At 36.3% G+C, this 17,110-nt stretch overlaps 3 protein-coding genes across 3 annotated transcripts; 1 reads left to right on the top strand and 2 right to left on the bottom strand.

Annotated features, from left to right (window-relative positions):
• The first annotated feature begins 1,703 nt into the window (after positions 1-1,703).
• LOC113665094 (contactin-associated protein-like 2) lies at positions 1,704-3,245 on the top strand. Its single transcript, XM_027180750.2, has 3 exons — positions 1,704-2,170; positions 2,255-2,372; positions 2,506-3,245. The coding sequence occupies exons 1-3, from the start codon at positions 1,826-1,828 to the stop codon at positions 3,123-3,125; spliced, it is 1,083 nt and encodes a 360-aa protein (XP_027036551.2). The 5' UTR covers positions 1,704-1,825; the 3' UTR covers positions 3,126-3,245.
• Positions 3,246-6,940: 3,695 nt separating this feature from the next.
• LOC113665104 (UPF0739 protein C1orf74 homolog) lies at positions 6,941-8,978 on the bottom strand. Its single transcript, XM_027180757.2, has one exon. The coding sequence runs from the start codon at positions 8,904-8,906 to the stop codon at positions 7,989-7,991; it is 918 nt and encodes a 305-aa protein (XP_027036558.2). The 5' UTR covers positions 8,907-8,978; the 3' UTR covers positions 6,941-7,988.
• A 589-nt stretch (positions 8,979-9,567) lies between these two features.
• On the bottom strand, positions 9,568-16,788 carry LOC113665105 (GTPase KRas). The gene is made up of 9 exons (XM_027180758.2): positions 16,608-16,788; positions 16,439-16,487; positions 14,424-14,452; positions 14,125-14,174; positions 13,561-13,595; positions 12,580-12,682; positions 12,258-12,297; positions 11,403-11,560; positions 9,568-11,304 (listed from the first exon to the last, which is right to left on the bottom strand). Exons 1-9 carry the CDS (start codon positions 16,636-16,638, stop codon positions 11,248-11,250), a joined length of 552 nt encoding a protein of 183 aa, XP_027036559.1. The 5' UTR covers positions 16,639-16,788; the 3' UTR covers positions 9,568-11,247.
• Positions 16,789-17,110: the final 322 nt, after the last annotated feature.

The raw sequence follows: 17,110 nt of genomic DNA, 5'->3' as shown, positions 1-17,110 counted from the left end.
AAACAAATGCTGTTAAGCTGTATTATATTTTTTTCTTTGTTTCATTCACTAGTGGATAATTTCTAATCACAAGCACGTCCACACACGCTTATGTTGCTTTTTTTTTTCTTTGAGACAAGCACACGCCTTTGATGAAAATTGTTTTTTCTCCCCCAAAATATTTAAATACTTTTGGTTTCTTTCGAAAGGATCTTTATATTACAACGTTAATTGTTTACTATTTGAATGTCATGAAATACCAAATGCCTGTTTCTTGTGGGGTAGGAGAGCCATAATATTTTAATTTCTCCAGACAGTTAATAAATTTAAAAGTACTTTTAACGAAGGCTTCAAAGTAACGAAAAGGGATCACAATTTTAATTTTTTTTTCTGTACAGAGGTTCATAAATACCTACATAGATAAATACATTTGGTGATTGTTTTGAGTTCCAAAATGTGAAATAACGAAAACAGTGTCAGTTAAAGTTTGTAAATTCATTGTTTCACAGCGGGGTATGGAAATAATTCACAGAGACTGAGTCACGATTTTGTATTTTCTCTTTCCTATTTTTTCTTTCTCTGGCCTCTATTTTCAAGAACAGAAAAAATATTGACTTTTTATCTAAAACCGAATATTTATTTCATCGTTATTCTTATTTGATGTAGCTTTTTTTTCCTCAACATAAGTTTTTCCGGTTTCGTGACCTATCCTGGATGTTTTGGAAGCGAATTTGTTGGAACTTTGACATGTGGTCACAGCAGTGGTCGAATCTGCTTAAAAAAACCTTCAGGTTGATCTCTAGGGATTTTGAATCCGCAGTTAAGTGTGAGAACTTCTGATTGGAATGTAAAAATTTGGGAAAGTCTATTTGTATTAGACATAAAACATTCACCCTTCAAGGGTATGTAATGTCACGATTTAAAAGCTCTAACAGTTTGCCATATCTGAATACCGCCTCATTTGAAGGCTCTTAGCAAACGTCTAGGCTAGAATTGGCGGCGTTTAATTCTATTTTTTTTTACATGCCCACGAGCGTAAAGTAACATCATCGCCCGAGATGCATGTAGAATTTCGGGGTGATCGGGAAGACCAGGGCGAATTTACAGCGTTTTACTTCCGGTGGATTCGTTTGGTTGGCGTTTCTCACAGACGTATCTTAGAAAGTATTACGTAGAAGGCAAAGAGGATAAACGAAAACCCACCTAGACTACCCTAAATCAGCCCAAGAAATTCATACCATGCCAAAAACAACCACTCGAGCAGGGTAAATTTGTCTTTATTCAATACTAGTCCAGATCGTTTCAAGGTTGAGAGCGCGAATGTTCACCCATCGCGTAACGTGAACATATTTGCATATTCACAGAAGTTCACTGTGTGAGCTTGGGCTTCCAGCGGTTGGACGTGAATTTAGATAAAAAAAATATATTTTTCTTCTGACATTATCTTCTTTATACCCGAAAAAGAAATTTCGAACAGTGCTGAAGTATTTTTAGTTTTAATTTTACTCCATTATTTTAATTTTTTTTCTGTTACAAAAAAATTAATTGTTCCGCGGGTTACGCTGAAGAACTTCATAGCTAAAACAGGATCTACAGAGCAGAATTAACATACTGATGTCTCCAAAAGCTACCTAAACAATCAGACTCAATTCAATACCATCAAACACTTGCAAAATCTTGAAACATGTCGCTACGAGGAGGCAAAACGCGTGTTGTTTGTTGCAAAATGTTGGGTTGAATTATTGTGCACATTTTCCGCACCCAAACAGAAACGCTAAACGATTTTATATGAAAAAGGACACCTAAAGCAACTCATTCAGATGCCAACAGTCCAACAGTCACCATCATGCTGCTTCTGCCCCTCTTACTATTTTTTCCTTCTTTGTTAGGATTGATGTTTGCAGTGCAAAACAGCGCTCTCTATCGATATCCAACAGGCTGTGTTTCATTTGGTAAATTCAAGTGTGATCCCTACTATTACTTATGGGAAGAGAAACTTAAATCGTCCATGGTGAAAGATCAACTTGAATGCAGTTTCCTTTGCATTGGTGAACCAAAGTGTTCTTCGTTCAACATTGCAGCGTTTCCGGACTCCGAAGGCCTTTATCTGTGTGAGTTGTTGGCTAATGACAAGTTTAGAGGAACAGGAAATTCCTTCAAAAATGCCTCATTCCATCATTTCAGTCCTTGGGTAAGCTCGCCTTATATATTTGGTGATTTTACTCGTATGTTAATTAATATAAAATGCATTATTCGGAACGTTTTTTCTTTTCAGTCTCCATGTGAAAGCGCTCCTTGTAAGAACAGTGGTGTCTGTGTTCCTGAATATGAAAGGAATTCCTATCACTGTGACTGTAAGCCTGGATTCTGTGGAACTCACTGCAAACGAGGAGGTACTTAATCCATCTCTTTTATTTTTTATTTTTCTTTTGCATGTAGCAGAAAGTGAAAATACTGCCAACAAGGGTAGCACATCAATTGAGAAACACCATATGTACTATGTTCAATTTTTTTTTATTTTCCAAGGTGATAAAAGCTGCAGTCAGATCAAATTGTGTTCTCTTCCAAGTGGCTCCTACGAAATCGACCCGGATGGAGAGGGTGGGGTAAAACCATTCAAAGTCTACTGTGACATGACCGACAAGGACGGTGTTGGAGTGACAGTTGTCAACCACGACAGTGAAAGCAGAACCCTGGTAAATGGGTTTGAGACCTCTGGCAGTTATTCGCGTAATATCACTTACATGGAGACAGATCTGGTTCAGCTGGCAAGTCTAACAGCTTCATCCGTTCACTGTGAGCAGTTTATAAAGTACGAGTGCTATAACACGGCACTCTTCCGCAATAGTAAAGCAGACGGCTGGTGGGTGGCACTCAACGGCGAGAAAATGTTTTACTGGGGAGGAGTCGATTCTGATCCATACAAATGTGCGTGCAGCTTGAACAACACATGCGCAGACCCTGATTACGACTGTAACTGCGATAAGAATGACAACACATGGCGAGAGGACAGCGGTTTTCTCACTGACAAGTCTAAGCTTCCAGTGACACAATTGAGATTTGGAGATACCGGCATTACTGATGATGGTATAGATGAAAAAGCATATCACACACTTGGAAAACTGAAATGTTATGGACTTAAGTGAGAATGAATATTGACTTTTCTTGGTTATTAGATGCATAACATATTCTTTAGACTCACTTAGTTGATATCTATGAGAAAAGAACTGCTTATCTATTCATAAAGTTCGGAGAAACTAAAAGAAATGGAGTTCGTGTAAAGGATTGAATTGACTCTTTGGGAAATTTTTTAAATTAAGAAAAAGATTATGCGCATAAATATACCTTTCTTAGTTAATTTTTATCGGTTAGTATATATCTATCGGAAAAATAGGAGCTAAGGTTGGAAATAGCAATCTGCAGCCAATGTTTAGGGGTCGTCGAAGTGTTGAAACAAAGATGCATGTAATACCGGTAACACCACGACTAAAGTTTACACAGGACGCATGTCAGTTTAGATCGAACAGAGCATTACTCTGTATTTCCTTATTCTTCTTCTCTTTGACCAGTATTTCCACACGATGTATTACCACCCTTATGTATTAACCTAAAATGAAAGCAATATAGGTTTATCAATATTGTCATATGATTAGTAAGTATTTATTTGTTAGTTATATTTGCATGTACTGCCCCTGGAACGAACAACGAACAGCGAACAAAATTTTAAATTCACAGATTTTGTATTTTTCGTTTGGCCAGTTCCTCCACAACATCTCAACACGCGATCTGATAAAATTGTAAGATGCTGTGTTAAAGTGTTGCGCGCGTTTGGCCAGGCCTTAAGGGTGCGGGAAACAAAGTTAGCGAGTAAATTAAGATGCTGCGTTGAAGTGTTGCATGCGTTTGGCCAAGCCGCAAGGGTGCGGTTGGGAGCAAGCTTAGCCTGAAAATTAACAAGAGACAAGAGAAGAACGTAGAATTTTCGGAGAATCATTTAGGAAAGAGTTATCTTCATGTTACGAAGGAACTTTCGCACCTGGTTCAGTTCAATGTCCATCTGCTAGATGATAATTGTTCGGATTTCTTGATCATGCTTTCCTGTCTCCGTAAACTATTTTCAACCTCGGCTAAGAGGTTGATAAATTCATAAACTTTCACGTGAGCATAACAATGATTGCTCTTTCATGATTGGCTGTTGCCTCTATCGACTTTGTCTCTACATTTGGAACTCGTTGTAAAAGCAGGTAGTTTTCAAGGAATCTACTTACTGAGAGTCAAAGTCCAAATTAGTAAAAGCGAATTTGTTTTGTTTAAAACGTGAAAGTACGTTAAAGCACGCATTTTTTTAAAAGATTAGGAATTTTTTCTTGACGAGTGCAAATGAAAACCTTTCAAAACAACGCAAGTAATCATAAACCACGAAATGCACTCGTAGATCACACAGTTTTTATTTTATCATATTCTCAACAAATAACTTTATAATGCTATGTAGTATTTTATATCTATTCAAAACACTTTTCAACTGATAATACGATGAATGTGGCAAACAAAGACAAACGCAATGATTTACAACAGTAAAAGTGTTAGTTGATATTTAGGAGAGAAGATGTGGGATGTGAACAAGGATTTGGAATCAGAGGCCATCGTCAATGAATGGATTTGTTATCAGTAGGTTCATTGGAAAGTTTTGATTAAGAGTAAAAGTAGCAGTGGAAGTAGCAGTGGGTAAGTGGATGACTGTGCCATTAATAAGCCAGGAAATTTAAAACACGAATCAAAAATTTTGGGAAATTTGTAAAGAAAACTTGAATAAAATGTAACTCGCCTTCCTTTTTCCAGCCTTGTCATAAAATATAACCTTAATATTATGCCTTATCTTCCGCCGACATATTTAATTAAAACGGTTTCACCATGAGCTCAGTAGAAATTGAAAAATATACATTTGAAAGGACTCACAGAATAACTCTCAAACTCAGAGTCTTTTCAACTCTGTGCAACTTTTGCACAGAGTTGAAGAAGACGAAGTTGAGTTGAGTTGATGAAGACACTTACACCGAGCACTAATAACGTAACAAAGGCCACCTTGTGAGCGATCTCCTTCTTCTATGGCCAAGTTATGAGCACTGCTTGCCATGCTGGGCAAGCAGATGTGACCAAAATCGTCCGGGATGTTTGTTGTTTTTTATTGTCCACTGCACCAGCTAATTGCATTTTGGCGAATTGCGGATGACGTACTTTTGAAGGGAACAATTTTACATCTTTAGTGTGTTGGCCTAAGAATCGCTTTTGTTGTTTATTGCTGAATCCTTGTTATTGAGAATATGGCTCTGTAATAGCCCTCAGGCCATAAAAAACTATTGAAAAAAATAAATTCACCAACCTGATAATCTATGTCTTTCCTTACCCATTTTTATGGTTTGGTAGAGGGTATTGGATCAAGAATATATCATGAAGAAAAAATCCCTTTGTCCTTCCACACTGAGTTTACAGAAATGTTACAGGATTTAAGTCATTTCATCTTATTCCAAACTGCGCGTAGACTTTAAGTCTACCAAAGCGATATCAATTTCATGAGCTGACCACGTCCTCATCAACTAATAATAATACTCAGTAAAATTGGACATCTCCAATTAAACTTAAAGTTGTACTTTGGAAATGTGTTTTTGCCCTCATGTATTTTCTTTGGTCAAAAATTGCTTACGCTTTGAGTGCTTTGACCACCTTTGTGAAAAGGAAAATCTAACTTGTATATCTGCACGTACACTTTTGGCTCCCAATTATAATTCAAATGTTTCATTTCCAAAAGATGTTGTTCTCGCTGAAAAGCATTTCATTTCAATTTTTTTTGTCGTGTGTTTTTTAAGAAACTCAATTTATTTGAAACGATCGACGTAGAGCTTATCCGCCTGCATTTACTCAGAAACGAATCATTCAGATCTTAAGTAATTTCTGATAACAGAAACACATCATAAAACATAAACGTTTTCAGTTTGCCTCAAGGAATGTTTTTCATTGACAGGAATTCTAAATTATTCTTGGAAAAGCAAGAGTAGCATAGATTATCAAGTTTATAACAAGGAGATTTCAAACCCTAATCTATAGTGAGTAGGCTAAGGTAGATTAACAACTTTATTCGGGGTCAGAAAAGCATAAACAGAAAAACTCATGTCCAGTTGATTTGAAAAAAGAACGGAAAGAAAAAAACAAATCGAATTTCCCAGTGTCTGTCATGGCTCAATGGATTAGTAATAATCTTTCAACGACTAGTTTTAATCGCCAAAGGAAATTTGAATCGCTCAGACAAATACGGTGTATGCCTGAGTAGAAGTGGGCTAGGATTTTTCGACAATTTTCAGTGAGTCGGGAGGGAAGGAAAAATTTTTATTTAGAAAGGACGTCTCCAGACAGGAACAAAGTAATTATTCTGCGTTAAGATCGGGATGCATCTGGAAAATTTTCATTTCATGACTTTCAACGTGAACATGACACAACGGAAACGTAATTGCTATTCTGGTTAGTTCTCAGTCTGGTATATTATAATAGCAATTTTAAACTAACGACAAGGAAAGGAATTTTTAAGCAATATCAGTTTTAATTTTAAACACCCATTACGTAACCTCCAAGGCTGTAGGAAATGCAAAATAAGATCGCCAGTTTAGTTACCAGATTTTATTCCCAACCAAGCTTTTATGCCCAACAGATGAACCAACTGCAGTAAATAAGCCGACATTTACGGAAAGAACATCAGAACAAGTCAGAAAATTTTAGCAAGAGATATGATAGTCCTTGAAGCAATAGAAACATTTTTTCGGATTTCTAGGTGCGATATACTTCAGCAGGATGTTGGGATAACACAAGAAAAAAAGCCTCAATCGTGAGCTTTAAGTGAGTGAATTACAAGCTTTTCTTGTGTTCTTGCAACATTCTAAATGGGTTCAGTACGTTATTAACCCCGGATAAATGTGTTTATTACCTTTATTAAATAACTATTGATGATGTTAAGCTGAAAGAACTGCGACAATGATTCATAGGCCATCTGTAATCAGGTTGGAGATTCCCAGTTCATCAGTCAAAAACTTTGAGAATCCAATGAAAGCTTGTAGAAGAAATTGAATAATTCACAAGAGCTTCAGCAAGGATAAAATGTAACCAAGAATCCAAACTAAAATCATATCGTCCATTTATAACTATAAGAAAATTGCTACAAACAGAAACTCATAGGGCTGGTTATTAACACTATGTCTAACCCAAACCATGGTTTGACACAAGCAGTGGGAACCAGGGATTCTTGAGAAGAGGGTTGATTTATATGTCTTTCCACTATTAGTTTTTGGCCCTCTTGATGCTGTTAACAAAAAAATAAATGTTCAGATAAAAAGGTTTCGCTGAATTGAAGATGACTTTGAATGTGGTTTTGCTAAACTTTAAGGCTAAACTTTGTTTGAATAACCTGCCCACAGAGGCCAGCAATAAGATAGATCTACATCTCTATCTAAATAATTTTAGGTTGGTTAAATAAATTCGTGAAACATCAAACAATGTGTCAGCTGACAGCAACTATTAAATGAACATTTTAATGAACATGAAAGAAAATTTTGTTTTTGTTATCACATATGGTTAAAAATGCAGCCTACTACCAGGTAACTGGCATCAATCCCTCAGGGACACCTGGGTGTCCAACAGGTTTTTTCAAGGCATCCAATAAAAGGGCAATCCCCTTACATGGCCAGTATGGATGAAAAAGAGGCAAAACAATCTCCTAAGATAGGACAGTCCCTCAGTCATGTATTCTTGGGCTCAAATTTTGAACTTGCACCTAATTTTGTACCCTCCTGCAAAGCCATTCCCAGATTTGTCAAGCAACACACCTCTCTCATTATTCATGGAGAGGAGCATTGTGTGACAAGGATTAGAATGGCTGCAAGGAAGACTTCCAAATTTGGTTGTTGTGAGCAAATATGTAATGGTGAAATAAGATGAATTCCTGTAAAATCATTGAATATAGAATATTACAAAGCCAGATGAGGTAATGAAACTACTGTTTTCTGAACCTTTAGGTGCTCACTAGTTCCAGGTTCCCTTATTCTCTTTTTCCACCCTTCAACTTCTGATTCATAGCAAGATTCGAGGGCTACTGGGGCAGAGAATGAAAACAGAGCGTGTTCACTGCAGCTTTTTGTACCTCTGCCTAAAGCTTGAATAAGTCCATTATTATGTTTCATCAACCAAGAATGGATCAAAAATGATTCTTTTACAGTCACAGTGTAACGATTGAGTGGTAGCATGCCGAGGCAATTGCAATTAATACACGTATCCTGATCGTTGCACCAGTAAATTACTGGATAACCAAGAAGAAAGCCGAAAACACAAGGAATACACCACATGCTATCGTTAATATTACAACTATTTAAATCTATCACCTCTGATTTTTTAATGGCATTGTCTCTTCGCGTTTCGTTCGAACGCTGATTTCCTAATTTCTGATCTAAAATGTTCACAATCTCAGAGAACTGTTTGTAAACGCTTTTCGAAGCATCTGATTCCAACATACGAGGCTCTGACAATGTTCCTGAAACGTCGATTAAAATAAGCTCTTCTCGCTCCACAGATGTCTTTAAATGACTCACCAAATATCTCAAGTCAGCGAAGAATGTGTCGTCGCCAACTCGAAGAACGTCCAACGCATAAGGAACAACACTGTCTGAAACCAGGGCATCGATCAAAATGCTTGCGTTCGTTGCATCAATGACCGCGTAATCGAAGAGAAGCGAGGGTTTCAGACCAAGGTAGACGTTTGCAAGGTCTAAAAGAAACGATCGGTAACACTTTTTACTCATTTTACCAACACACCGCTGGAATAACGGGTTCCGTTCACAAGGAAATGACTCCGCCATGATGAACAAAAAGCCATAGGCGTTCCTCGGCATTAGTGCCCAGTTTCTTTTCTACTACTCTTGGGAGCGAGGCAATTCTAAAAAAAAAAAAAGAAAGAAAAAAGAAAAAGTCGGTTGTAGTATCATTCGTATTTTGTATGATTCATCTTGCAAATTTGCATTTTTTGAAGGTTTTTGTTCATAGCATAGTTAGTAGAGGGGTCCCCTCAACTAACTATGTTCATAGTTATCACCCAGAATGGGTCTTTGAGCTCTTTTTAATGACCTCATATGGCTGTAAATAACTAAATAAATAAAACAATAAGCAATGAATAGAATGGGAACCGTATCTGAAAGCAGGAGCACAATGACCTTTGTCATGTCCTCAGTTACGCTAGCGTTGCCGCATTCCTACTAGATTGTAATGCTGTATGTACATACAGTCCTCAGTTACGCTAGCGTTGCCGCATTCCTACTAGATTGTAATGCTGTATGTACATACAGTCCTCAGTTACGCTAGCGTTGCCGCATTCCTACTAGATTGTAATGCTGTATGTACATACAGTCCTCAGTTACGCTAGCGTTGCCGCATTCCTACTAGATTGTAATGCTGTATGTACATACATCCCCTTTCTTCCTTGCCCAACCCCTTATCTGGTGTGCCATATACACCCCAGTTATGATTAAGCATAAACAAAAAGACAGAAAAACAAGATTGTTTTATTTTACTTTATTTTCAACTCTGCTTTACTCAAACGACTAAATTTAAAACTACTTTTGGAAAAAGGACTTCTTTTCTAGGAACAAAAAGGGGATAAAATACACACAGTACCATAACAGGATACAAAGAAACACCAAATAAAGCAATAACACCTACCTACATGTTTACAAGGTTAAGTATTATAGCTGAGAACACAAAAGAACAAAGGGGATTAAGTACAGTTGACCCTAAGAACTTAAATCACCCTCTCAGAACAAGCTCTCACAAGTGCAACAGCCCAGGCCTGTTTTAGATGAGCCAGCATCTCTAACAACTTTGCCACTTGAGTTGCTTAGCCTATGAGAACCTCCAACTGGCTTATCAAAATGAAATTCTTGGTTGCCCCTAAAAAGGTTTGATTGTAAGATAAGGAGTCTACTATACAGACAGGGGAAGAGTCACATGATCAGTCAATTCACTTAAAATGGAACCCAGCAGTCAAACATCTCCACACGTGACAATATTTTAATGAGTAACAGAAGTGCTTCCAGGCAAATTCAACAACACAGCTGATGTGAAGTTAGCTCCCTTTTTGAGTCTCAACATCTCTTAACAGATTTCTAAGAACACTTTTTCCCCTACGTTTTGCATGAAAGCAGTCATTTCTTATGTTTTCTAGCTGTCCACTGGCTCATGCCTGATATTTGACTGCTGTGGTCAACCAACACGTTACAGAATACAACCTAACTCCATTAGTCTTCACATTGCATAGTAATTGCAATAAATGTTCTACTAAGTGACCCTCTCTTTGAAGCCTTCAATTTACTCCTAAAAATGACTAACAAGCTGTTTATGGAAGCTGAGCAACACCTTGGTGTACAAAGAGTTTATCAATGAATCCAAGGGGAAAATCACTGTTACCTCATTCTTATGTATACCCTGCAAGTACATGTGTATGGTTATCAGTCATTCATTTACTATTATCCTCAAATGCAAAATGTTTCTGACCTGCAGAAACCTCTGGCTGACCTCTCCCACAACATCAGAACATTTCCCCTGAAAAATACCATTGGCATGTACATGCAAACGGAATTATTTGTTTGCAAATTTACAGTCAGTTCTGGTGACAGATCTATTTTGCTTTGAATTTATAGTCACATTCTTCAACAGTAAAAACAAACAAAAAATTGTAATACACATTGCTTTATCTCCTTCAAATCTCACAAAAAATGCAGCAGTTCTGTTTTATTATTGGTTAATTGTCTTTAAAATATCAATAAATAAATTTTTAAAATTTTCTACAAGTCACACCACTGTAAGTTTTACAACAGGAACTGAGTCAAATTCAGCCATTATAAATCTTACAGCTCCAAAAAAGAAAAAATAACCTCTGTGAAATCACTACAAAGTTTGAAGTCTCTCCTTCAATCTTGTCAAACTTCTTGGCTATGCAATTTGAATTTGTTTTAAACTATTCTCCAAACTTAAGGTACCTTTTACTTTCACCAAGGAGTCCATGCTTACAATGGATTGGAAGGAGTAGTGAGGCCTACACACACAAATCAGCTCAGCCTTCTTCCACTGACTGATTTATGATGGTTGGATATGTATAATCTTCTATGAGAGAACTTAGAATACTTTGAAGGGACTAAATTTACTGAGCTGTTAACTGAACAAATAAGAAATGAAAAAACATTACAAGATTATACATTTTTTCTTCTTTTTAGGAGCGTTCACTGGTTTCTTTCCTTTCTGTAAGATAATAATAAAAAATAGAAAGTTAAGGTTATATTTACATGTATAAACAGCCTAAAACAAAGAAAATAATTTCTGAAATTAAAGTCACTTACATCCCGTCTGATTTCTCTGACTAAAGTGTAAAAGGCATCCTCGACTCCTTGTCTTGTCTTAGCTGATGTCTCTATAAATGGAATTCCATAACTTGTTGCTAAGTCGTATGCTTCTGCTGGCATTACAGTCCTTTGAAGATCACACTTGTTTCCAACCACTACAAAGAATAACATAACATGAATTAAAAATGAGTCAAATGTGAAATGGCTAATATCTCTACTTACGAGAGGAAATTACATGGGTTGACCCTTTTGCCTTCAAAGACCACAATGTACAGGGAAAAGGCAAGCACAGGTACATACATACATGTGCATGTATCCATTCCTGTGTCAATTTTTTACCCCTATGACAAGCTGTTGTGATCCAATTCTATTGATGTGACCATGAAAGGGAACACCTCGTACCACAGTAGCTGAGCAGCTCTTTCATGTGTCTCTGTTCATATATGGAGTGGATGAATGAAAAATGTACACCATGTACTTGCTTAGATTAACCTTTCATATCCTAATATCAGTATCCCTATTTTTCCCCTTCTCCACACATTTATTTGAGCAAAGATGAGGATAATTTGTTGAATGGTCACCATTTCTTAGCTTGAATGATTTGGCAGTATTATTGTGAGAGAAATTAGATGCCAGTCGCTTGGGTTTAAAAGGTTAAGCAATGAAGGAATTTTACAGTGCATGATAAACCACACCTCATATGAGATCTCTTCATTATTCAAGCATTGTGAGCTTGTTTGTTTTCTTTGCAATGTTTCTGATTGAAATGACTTCAGACAAATCATACACACAATGTAGGGCTGACTTGGAGTTATTTTTTTATTTAAAACCAAGAATTCTTTGACTACTTACAAACCATGGGGACTTCATCTGCATCTTTCACTCTTTTAATCTGTGAAGGGAGAGAACAAATTTGAAATTAAAAAATAAATTTGGAAAGGAAAATTGAATGATGCTCTCAACAAATTCAATGTGCATCAATAAACATTGGGAATGAGTCAAAGGAAATGATCCTCACATTGATGTTTTACAATAAGTGCATTTGTGAAAAGCCTGAAAAATAAATTGAACTCAAACATAACTTGAGTGTATCACCAGTGAACAAACTGAGTGTGTAATGACTAACCAGTTTTTTTTTTACAGTGCATGTTTTACAATTTATAGTATACAGTACCTGTTGTCTAAATGCATGGATTTCTTCAAATGATCTCTTGTTATTGACTGCAAAGACGCAAAGAAATCCTTCTCCAGTTCTCATATATTGATCTCTCATTGCACTAAAAATGAAAAAAAATATAATATGTCAAGTTAACCCTTTCATCCCTAAGAGTGACAAGGTTCTAATTTCTCTTTACAATCTATCCCTTAAATCAAATGTTAAAGTCACCATAATAAAGGAAATGATTAGCAACTAACAAAGCTCTTGATGTTTTTTACAAATTCTCCTTGTTAGACCCTTGGAAATGTATGGAGAATAGTATGGAGAATATGCATAATGATTTTAAGGTGTAAAGTGTATGATCCTCCCTGATGAGCTGCAGTTTTAGCCATGGCAGAAAAGAAGCCACACTTCCAACATAAAATTCTCAGTTTTATGATACCATGAACCAGTGACCAAGCAGAATAATAGGTGCAGAATTTGTAGGCCTTACCCAAAAGAGCTAGAATTTCTGAATTACTTGCACAAATACCACCCATGTACTCAAAAGTTGACAATCTAGATTCAAAACTTGATTCTCTGTCTCTTGAAAAACTTGAACACAGTTCGAAAGCTGCAGTTTTGGGGCTTGAGTTTTGAGTTTCAAGACACTCTAAGAATTCTTTGAGGATCCTGATTTGCTGTTTCAAGGAAAAGATTTGAAACATTTTTTGGAAACCCTTGAATATCAAAGAACCTTTTAAGGTAAAAAAAAATTCAGATACATGTACATCTGTATGCCTCAATCCCTGAAAGTCACAAGATCCAAAGATTGAGAATTGAAGATAAAATTTTAAAGGACTGTATGTTATTACAGGAATGGCCTGGCTCCTGCTCAAGCTGATCAGATTGAGGTGGCTATTGCATTTGAGTAATTCTGACTTAGAGAAATAAGTTTGTCCCTGCATCTAAGAATAGTATTATATTTCATGCTAAAGCTGTCATCTTGATAATAACCTGTATTCTTCTTGTCCTGCTGTGTCTAGAATATCCTATAAAGGAATAACAGGAAATGAAAAAAAGTTTGAAAAATGTTATGTCTCTAGCACAAAATAGAAAGTTTCTGAGCTGTCACTTAACTCTTTACCCACCAGAATTGATTAAGATGGAATTACTCCCTAAAATACCCATATATTATCCAGCAACCAGGCAATGAGAATACTCAAACTTATCAGGTAGAGGTTTTTATCTTGATCTACAACCAAATTCTTGTAACTAAGTTGAAGGAAATGTGAAGCACCAAAAGGGGAGAATTGACAAAGAGATCTTTGGAGTTGAAAATGTAGCCAAAATAATGGCAGATAAGAAACACATATCAGTACATAATGTAAGACACATAAGAAAACAATCTTTTATGTTTGAATTCATGATGTACTTAAATTTGAAAAGGAGTTAAATAGGTTATCCATTAATCTAAATAGAAGACATTTACATGTAAAATTTCACTTTGAGTTATCAAAAAGGTCTTACAATTGATCTCAGTCTTGATGCACTGAACAATACAAGCACATTCAAACTCACCAATAAACACGTTTCCCCATCTATGACAACTTGTTTTCTGTAAGAATCCTCTGCAGCAAAGGAAATATTTATTTAGTATAAAGCTGTAGTTTATACCTGTACAAGAAATGCACAAATTTAAATTTACAGCTTTGACATAAACAAGTTTCAAGGGAGTTCCTATTAAATTGAGGAAAGAATTTAACTGAGTTTGAGCCAATAAGGCTCTACTGTATACACATGGAGCAATGTTGAGAAAACACACAAACACCCTGGGCAAGCAGATGTATATCAAAATTTTCAACACCGTCTTTACTCACCAATTGTTGGGTCGTATTCATCTACAAAGCTAAAAGTAAAAAAAAAAAAAAATGTGTAAATTCACTTAACTATAGAATGAAGCAGCTTACATCTAACTTGAAGAGGACTGATAACCGCAGGGCATGAAATTAATTTTTTTTTCTAATAGCCACTTGGCTCCTAAATTCATCAAAGTGGTAGCCAATTCAAAAAAAGTTGGTCGCCATTTTGAAAGACTAACAAAACCTTTTTTTATGCTGTCATCATTCTAGAAATTAAGTAAGGGAAAAGATCTTTAACGTGCTACTAAGGGGACACTAGGATGGATAATATGCAATGTTTAAGCTCACCTAAATCCAAGATGTTATCGATCGAGATGCATCCGCTGCGTTTTGGAAACAAACTTAACAAGGAAGTTTGCTGCGGATTTGTCTTTGCAAATCTTTTTAATTCACTATATCTCTAGGTAAGGTTATGTTGAAACATTCTAGCCGCCAATTTGGCGACTAATTTTCAGGATCTGCTCGCCAAAGTGAAAAATTTAGTCACATTGGCACCTGTATTAAGCACAATTTCATGCCCTGAACCGGAATAGAAAAAGCATTTCGAAATGAGCTATAATGATACCAAACAAAATACATTGTGTACACTTTGCATTTACTGGTTGTTTAAGTAAGCCTCAAAATGTGATTTACAATAACTACATTACAATAGATTGGAACAGAATTAAAACAGACAACAGGAACAAAACTGGAAAACAACAATGGAAGGTCAGATATTTCCCTTGAGAATCATTTTTGCCCTCTCAAAATTAAAATTCTAACGTCTAATTCATATCAGTGACACTTTCTGCTTTGCTGTTAAAAAAAGAATAACAAAAGCCACAAGGTGAGGGGGGGGGGGTTATAATGGTTGTATTTTTTTTGTTTACAAGCAGATGGGCCCATAATAGAGGGGGACTTATGAACAGAAAATTATAATAGAGTGCTATTTCTGCGTTGCCCTCTAAAAATCAGAGCATGAAAAAAATATAAATTGGAAAATATTAAAATGGCATTCACTGCTACTAGGTGACCTTTTAACTGCCAGAAATATTTATAAAGAGGGGCATAAATGCCAGCTAATGTCCTTCATTAGTCGAAGTTCTGTTTGTAGAAAATAAACAATGAGCATATAATGTAAAACATATGCATATTCTTGCTCTACTTGTCCTATTTATTTTTGTTAATAAGTATGATGAAAAAAATTTACCTCTGTCTTAGTCTACCCCAAACTCATAACTCTATACCCCACCTTTAAATCTGTGTCCACACCCTTTTTACTCTCCCCTCCCATGGTATACAGTTAACTTTTCACATGTACATCAACAACTCCCCTACTAGAATGGAATAAAACCGAAAGGCCCAGATATGCTCATGAAATAACCATATGGATTACTCTTTAACCAAATTTACTTACGAGAGAAAGAAAGAAAGAAGCTTACAAAACTAAGTGAGAGAATTCAAAATTACCCTACTCCGCGCACAGTCTTAGCGAAGAGTTCCTGTTTCAGCTAACAAGGGCGAATACCATAATCCATACGATGAAGGGGAGGTTTAAACACATGTTTGCAAAACATTAATCGTTTGATATGAAATCAAATGAAGGCTTGTGGACTTGTAGTAAATAGTACGATTTTGCAAAATGCTGTTGTTCGATCGAATTTATCGGGGAGCGTCTGATAAAGTTGAATTTACAGGTAAGTTGCCTTCAAAAGCTTGTTGTTTGTTAGAAGTAACATGTACCGACTCACGCTACAACGATTTTGAGAGAAAGAACTCAATACGACATGCACATTTAAATCGAAGTTTACAGTACTTCCAAAATCGAACGACTCGGTGGAATATTCTGAATTAAAATTCATCCCGGGTCGTAAATGAGTCCCGCTTGAATGTAACTACACTCAACCCTTGCATAATTCGCCACAACACAACTTCCAAACAGAACAACAAGTTAAACTGTGCACGAACTGGCTCTTCAATAGACAGACACTTACTGATTTTGAATGAGTTGTATAGTCAACGCACTTTTCCCAACACCGCCGGCTGCAAGAGGAACAAAAGCGCAGAATTAGGTTGGAAGGATCAAATGTTCAGCGCAATCGGTTCAAACAGACATTGAAAGATCACACGTTCCATCGATGGAGAGCACCAGAATCTGATTACCTCCAACCACCACCAGTTTGTATTCAGTCATGGCTTACCAACACCAAACTATCCACGACTTCTGTCTCCGCTCTAATATAGTCTACTTTCCACAGCGCAAAGTGCTAATTTTTTTTCTGATCAAGGTCGAAGCCGGGTACAGATATCGCGCATGGAAAGTGACTCACAGGCCGTTTATATAGCCAAGCTAAATTTATCAACCAATCAGCATCTCGATATGTTCTATCTGACCAATCAAGGCTTTTATATCCTCAGTGGCTAAGTTCCTCTTATATAAGAACCACCCAATTTTCCTATTGAGAATTAGTCAGCAAACTAAGGGCGATTTTTAAGAGGATTTTTTTTAAACTTTATGAACATCTCTGACTCTTCCCTTGAAAGAAGCAAAAAGGTGAAACATTTGCGATAAACTGATCTTGGTTTGAATCCTGATTTGAACTCATCGAGCATGTGTTTGAAAAACAAACCTGTGATTGGTAAACTTTTATTTTTTATTTATTAAT

This window comes from Pocillopora damicornis, chromosome 3, assembly GCF_964200805.1.
Source record: "Pocillopora damicornis chromosome 3, jaPocDami1.2, whole genome shotgun sequence".
In the NCBI taxonomy this organism is placed as follows: Eukaryota; Metazoa; Cnidaria; class Anthozoa; order Scleractinia; family Pocilloporidae; genus Pocillopora; species Pocillopora damicornis.
This window is presented reverse-complemented; position numbering and strand designations above follow the sequence as displayed.

Bases quoted from the DNA above. Each gene is read 5' to 3' on its own strand.
- LOC113665105 (XM_027180758.2), bottom strand. From the start codon at position 16,638: ATGACTGAATACAAACTGGTGGTGGTTGGAG. The intron at 11,561-12,257 runs GTAAGTAGTCAA...TATTCTTTGTAG, and splicing joins AGATGAAGTCCCCATGGTTT to TGGTTGGAAACAAGTGTGAT. The intron at 11,305-11,402 runs GTAAGTGACTTT...ATTATCTTACAG, and splicing joins TCAGAGAAATCAGACGGGAT to AAAGGAAAGAAACCAGTGAA.
- LOC113665104 (XM_027180757.2), bottom strand. From the start codon at position 8,906: ATGCCGAGGAACGCCTATGGCTTTTTGTTCATCATGGCGGAGTCATTT.
- LOC113665094 (XM_027180750.2), top strand. From the start codon at position 1,826: ATGCTGCTTCTGCCCCTCTTACTATTTTTTCCTTCTTTGTTAGGATTG. The intron at 2,171-2,254 runs GTAAGCTCGCCT...TTTTCTTTTCAG, and splicing joins TCCATCATTTCAGTCCTTGG to TCTCCATGTGAAAGCGCTCC. The intron at 2,373-2,505 runs GTACTTAATCCA...TTATTTTCCAAG, and splicing joins AACTCACTGCAAACGAGGAG to GTGATAAAAGCTGCAGTCAG.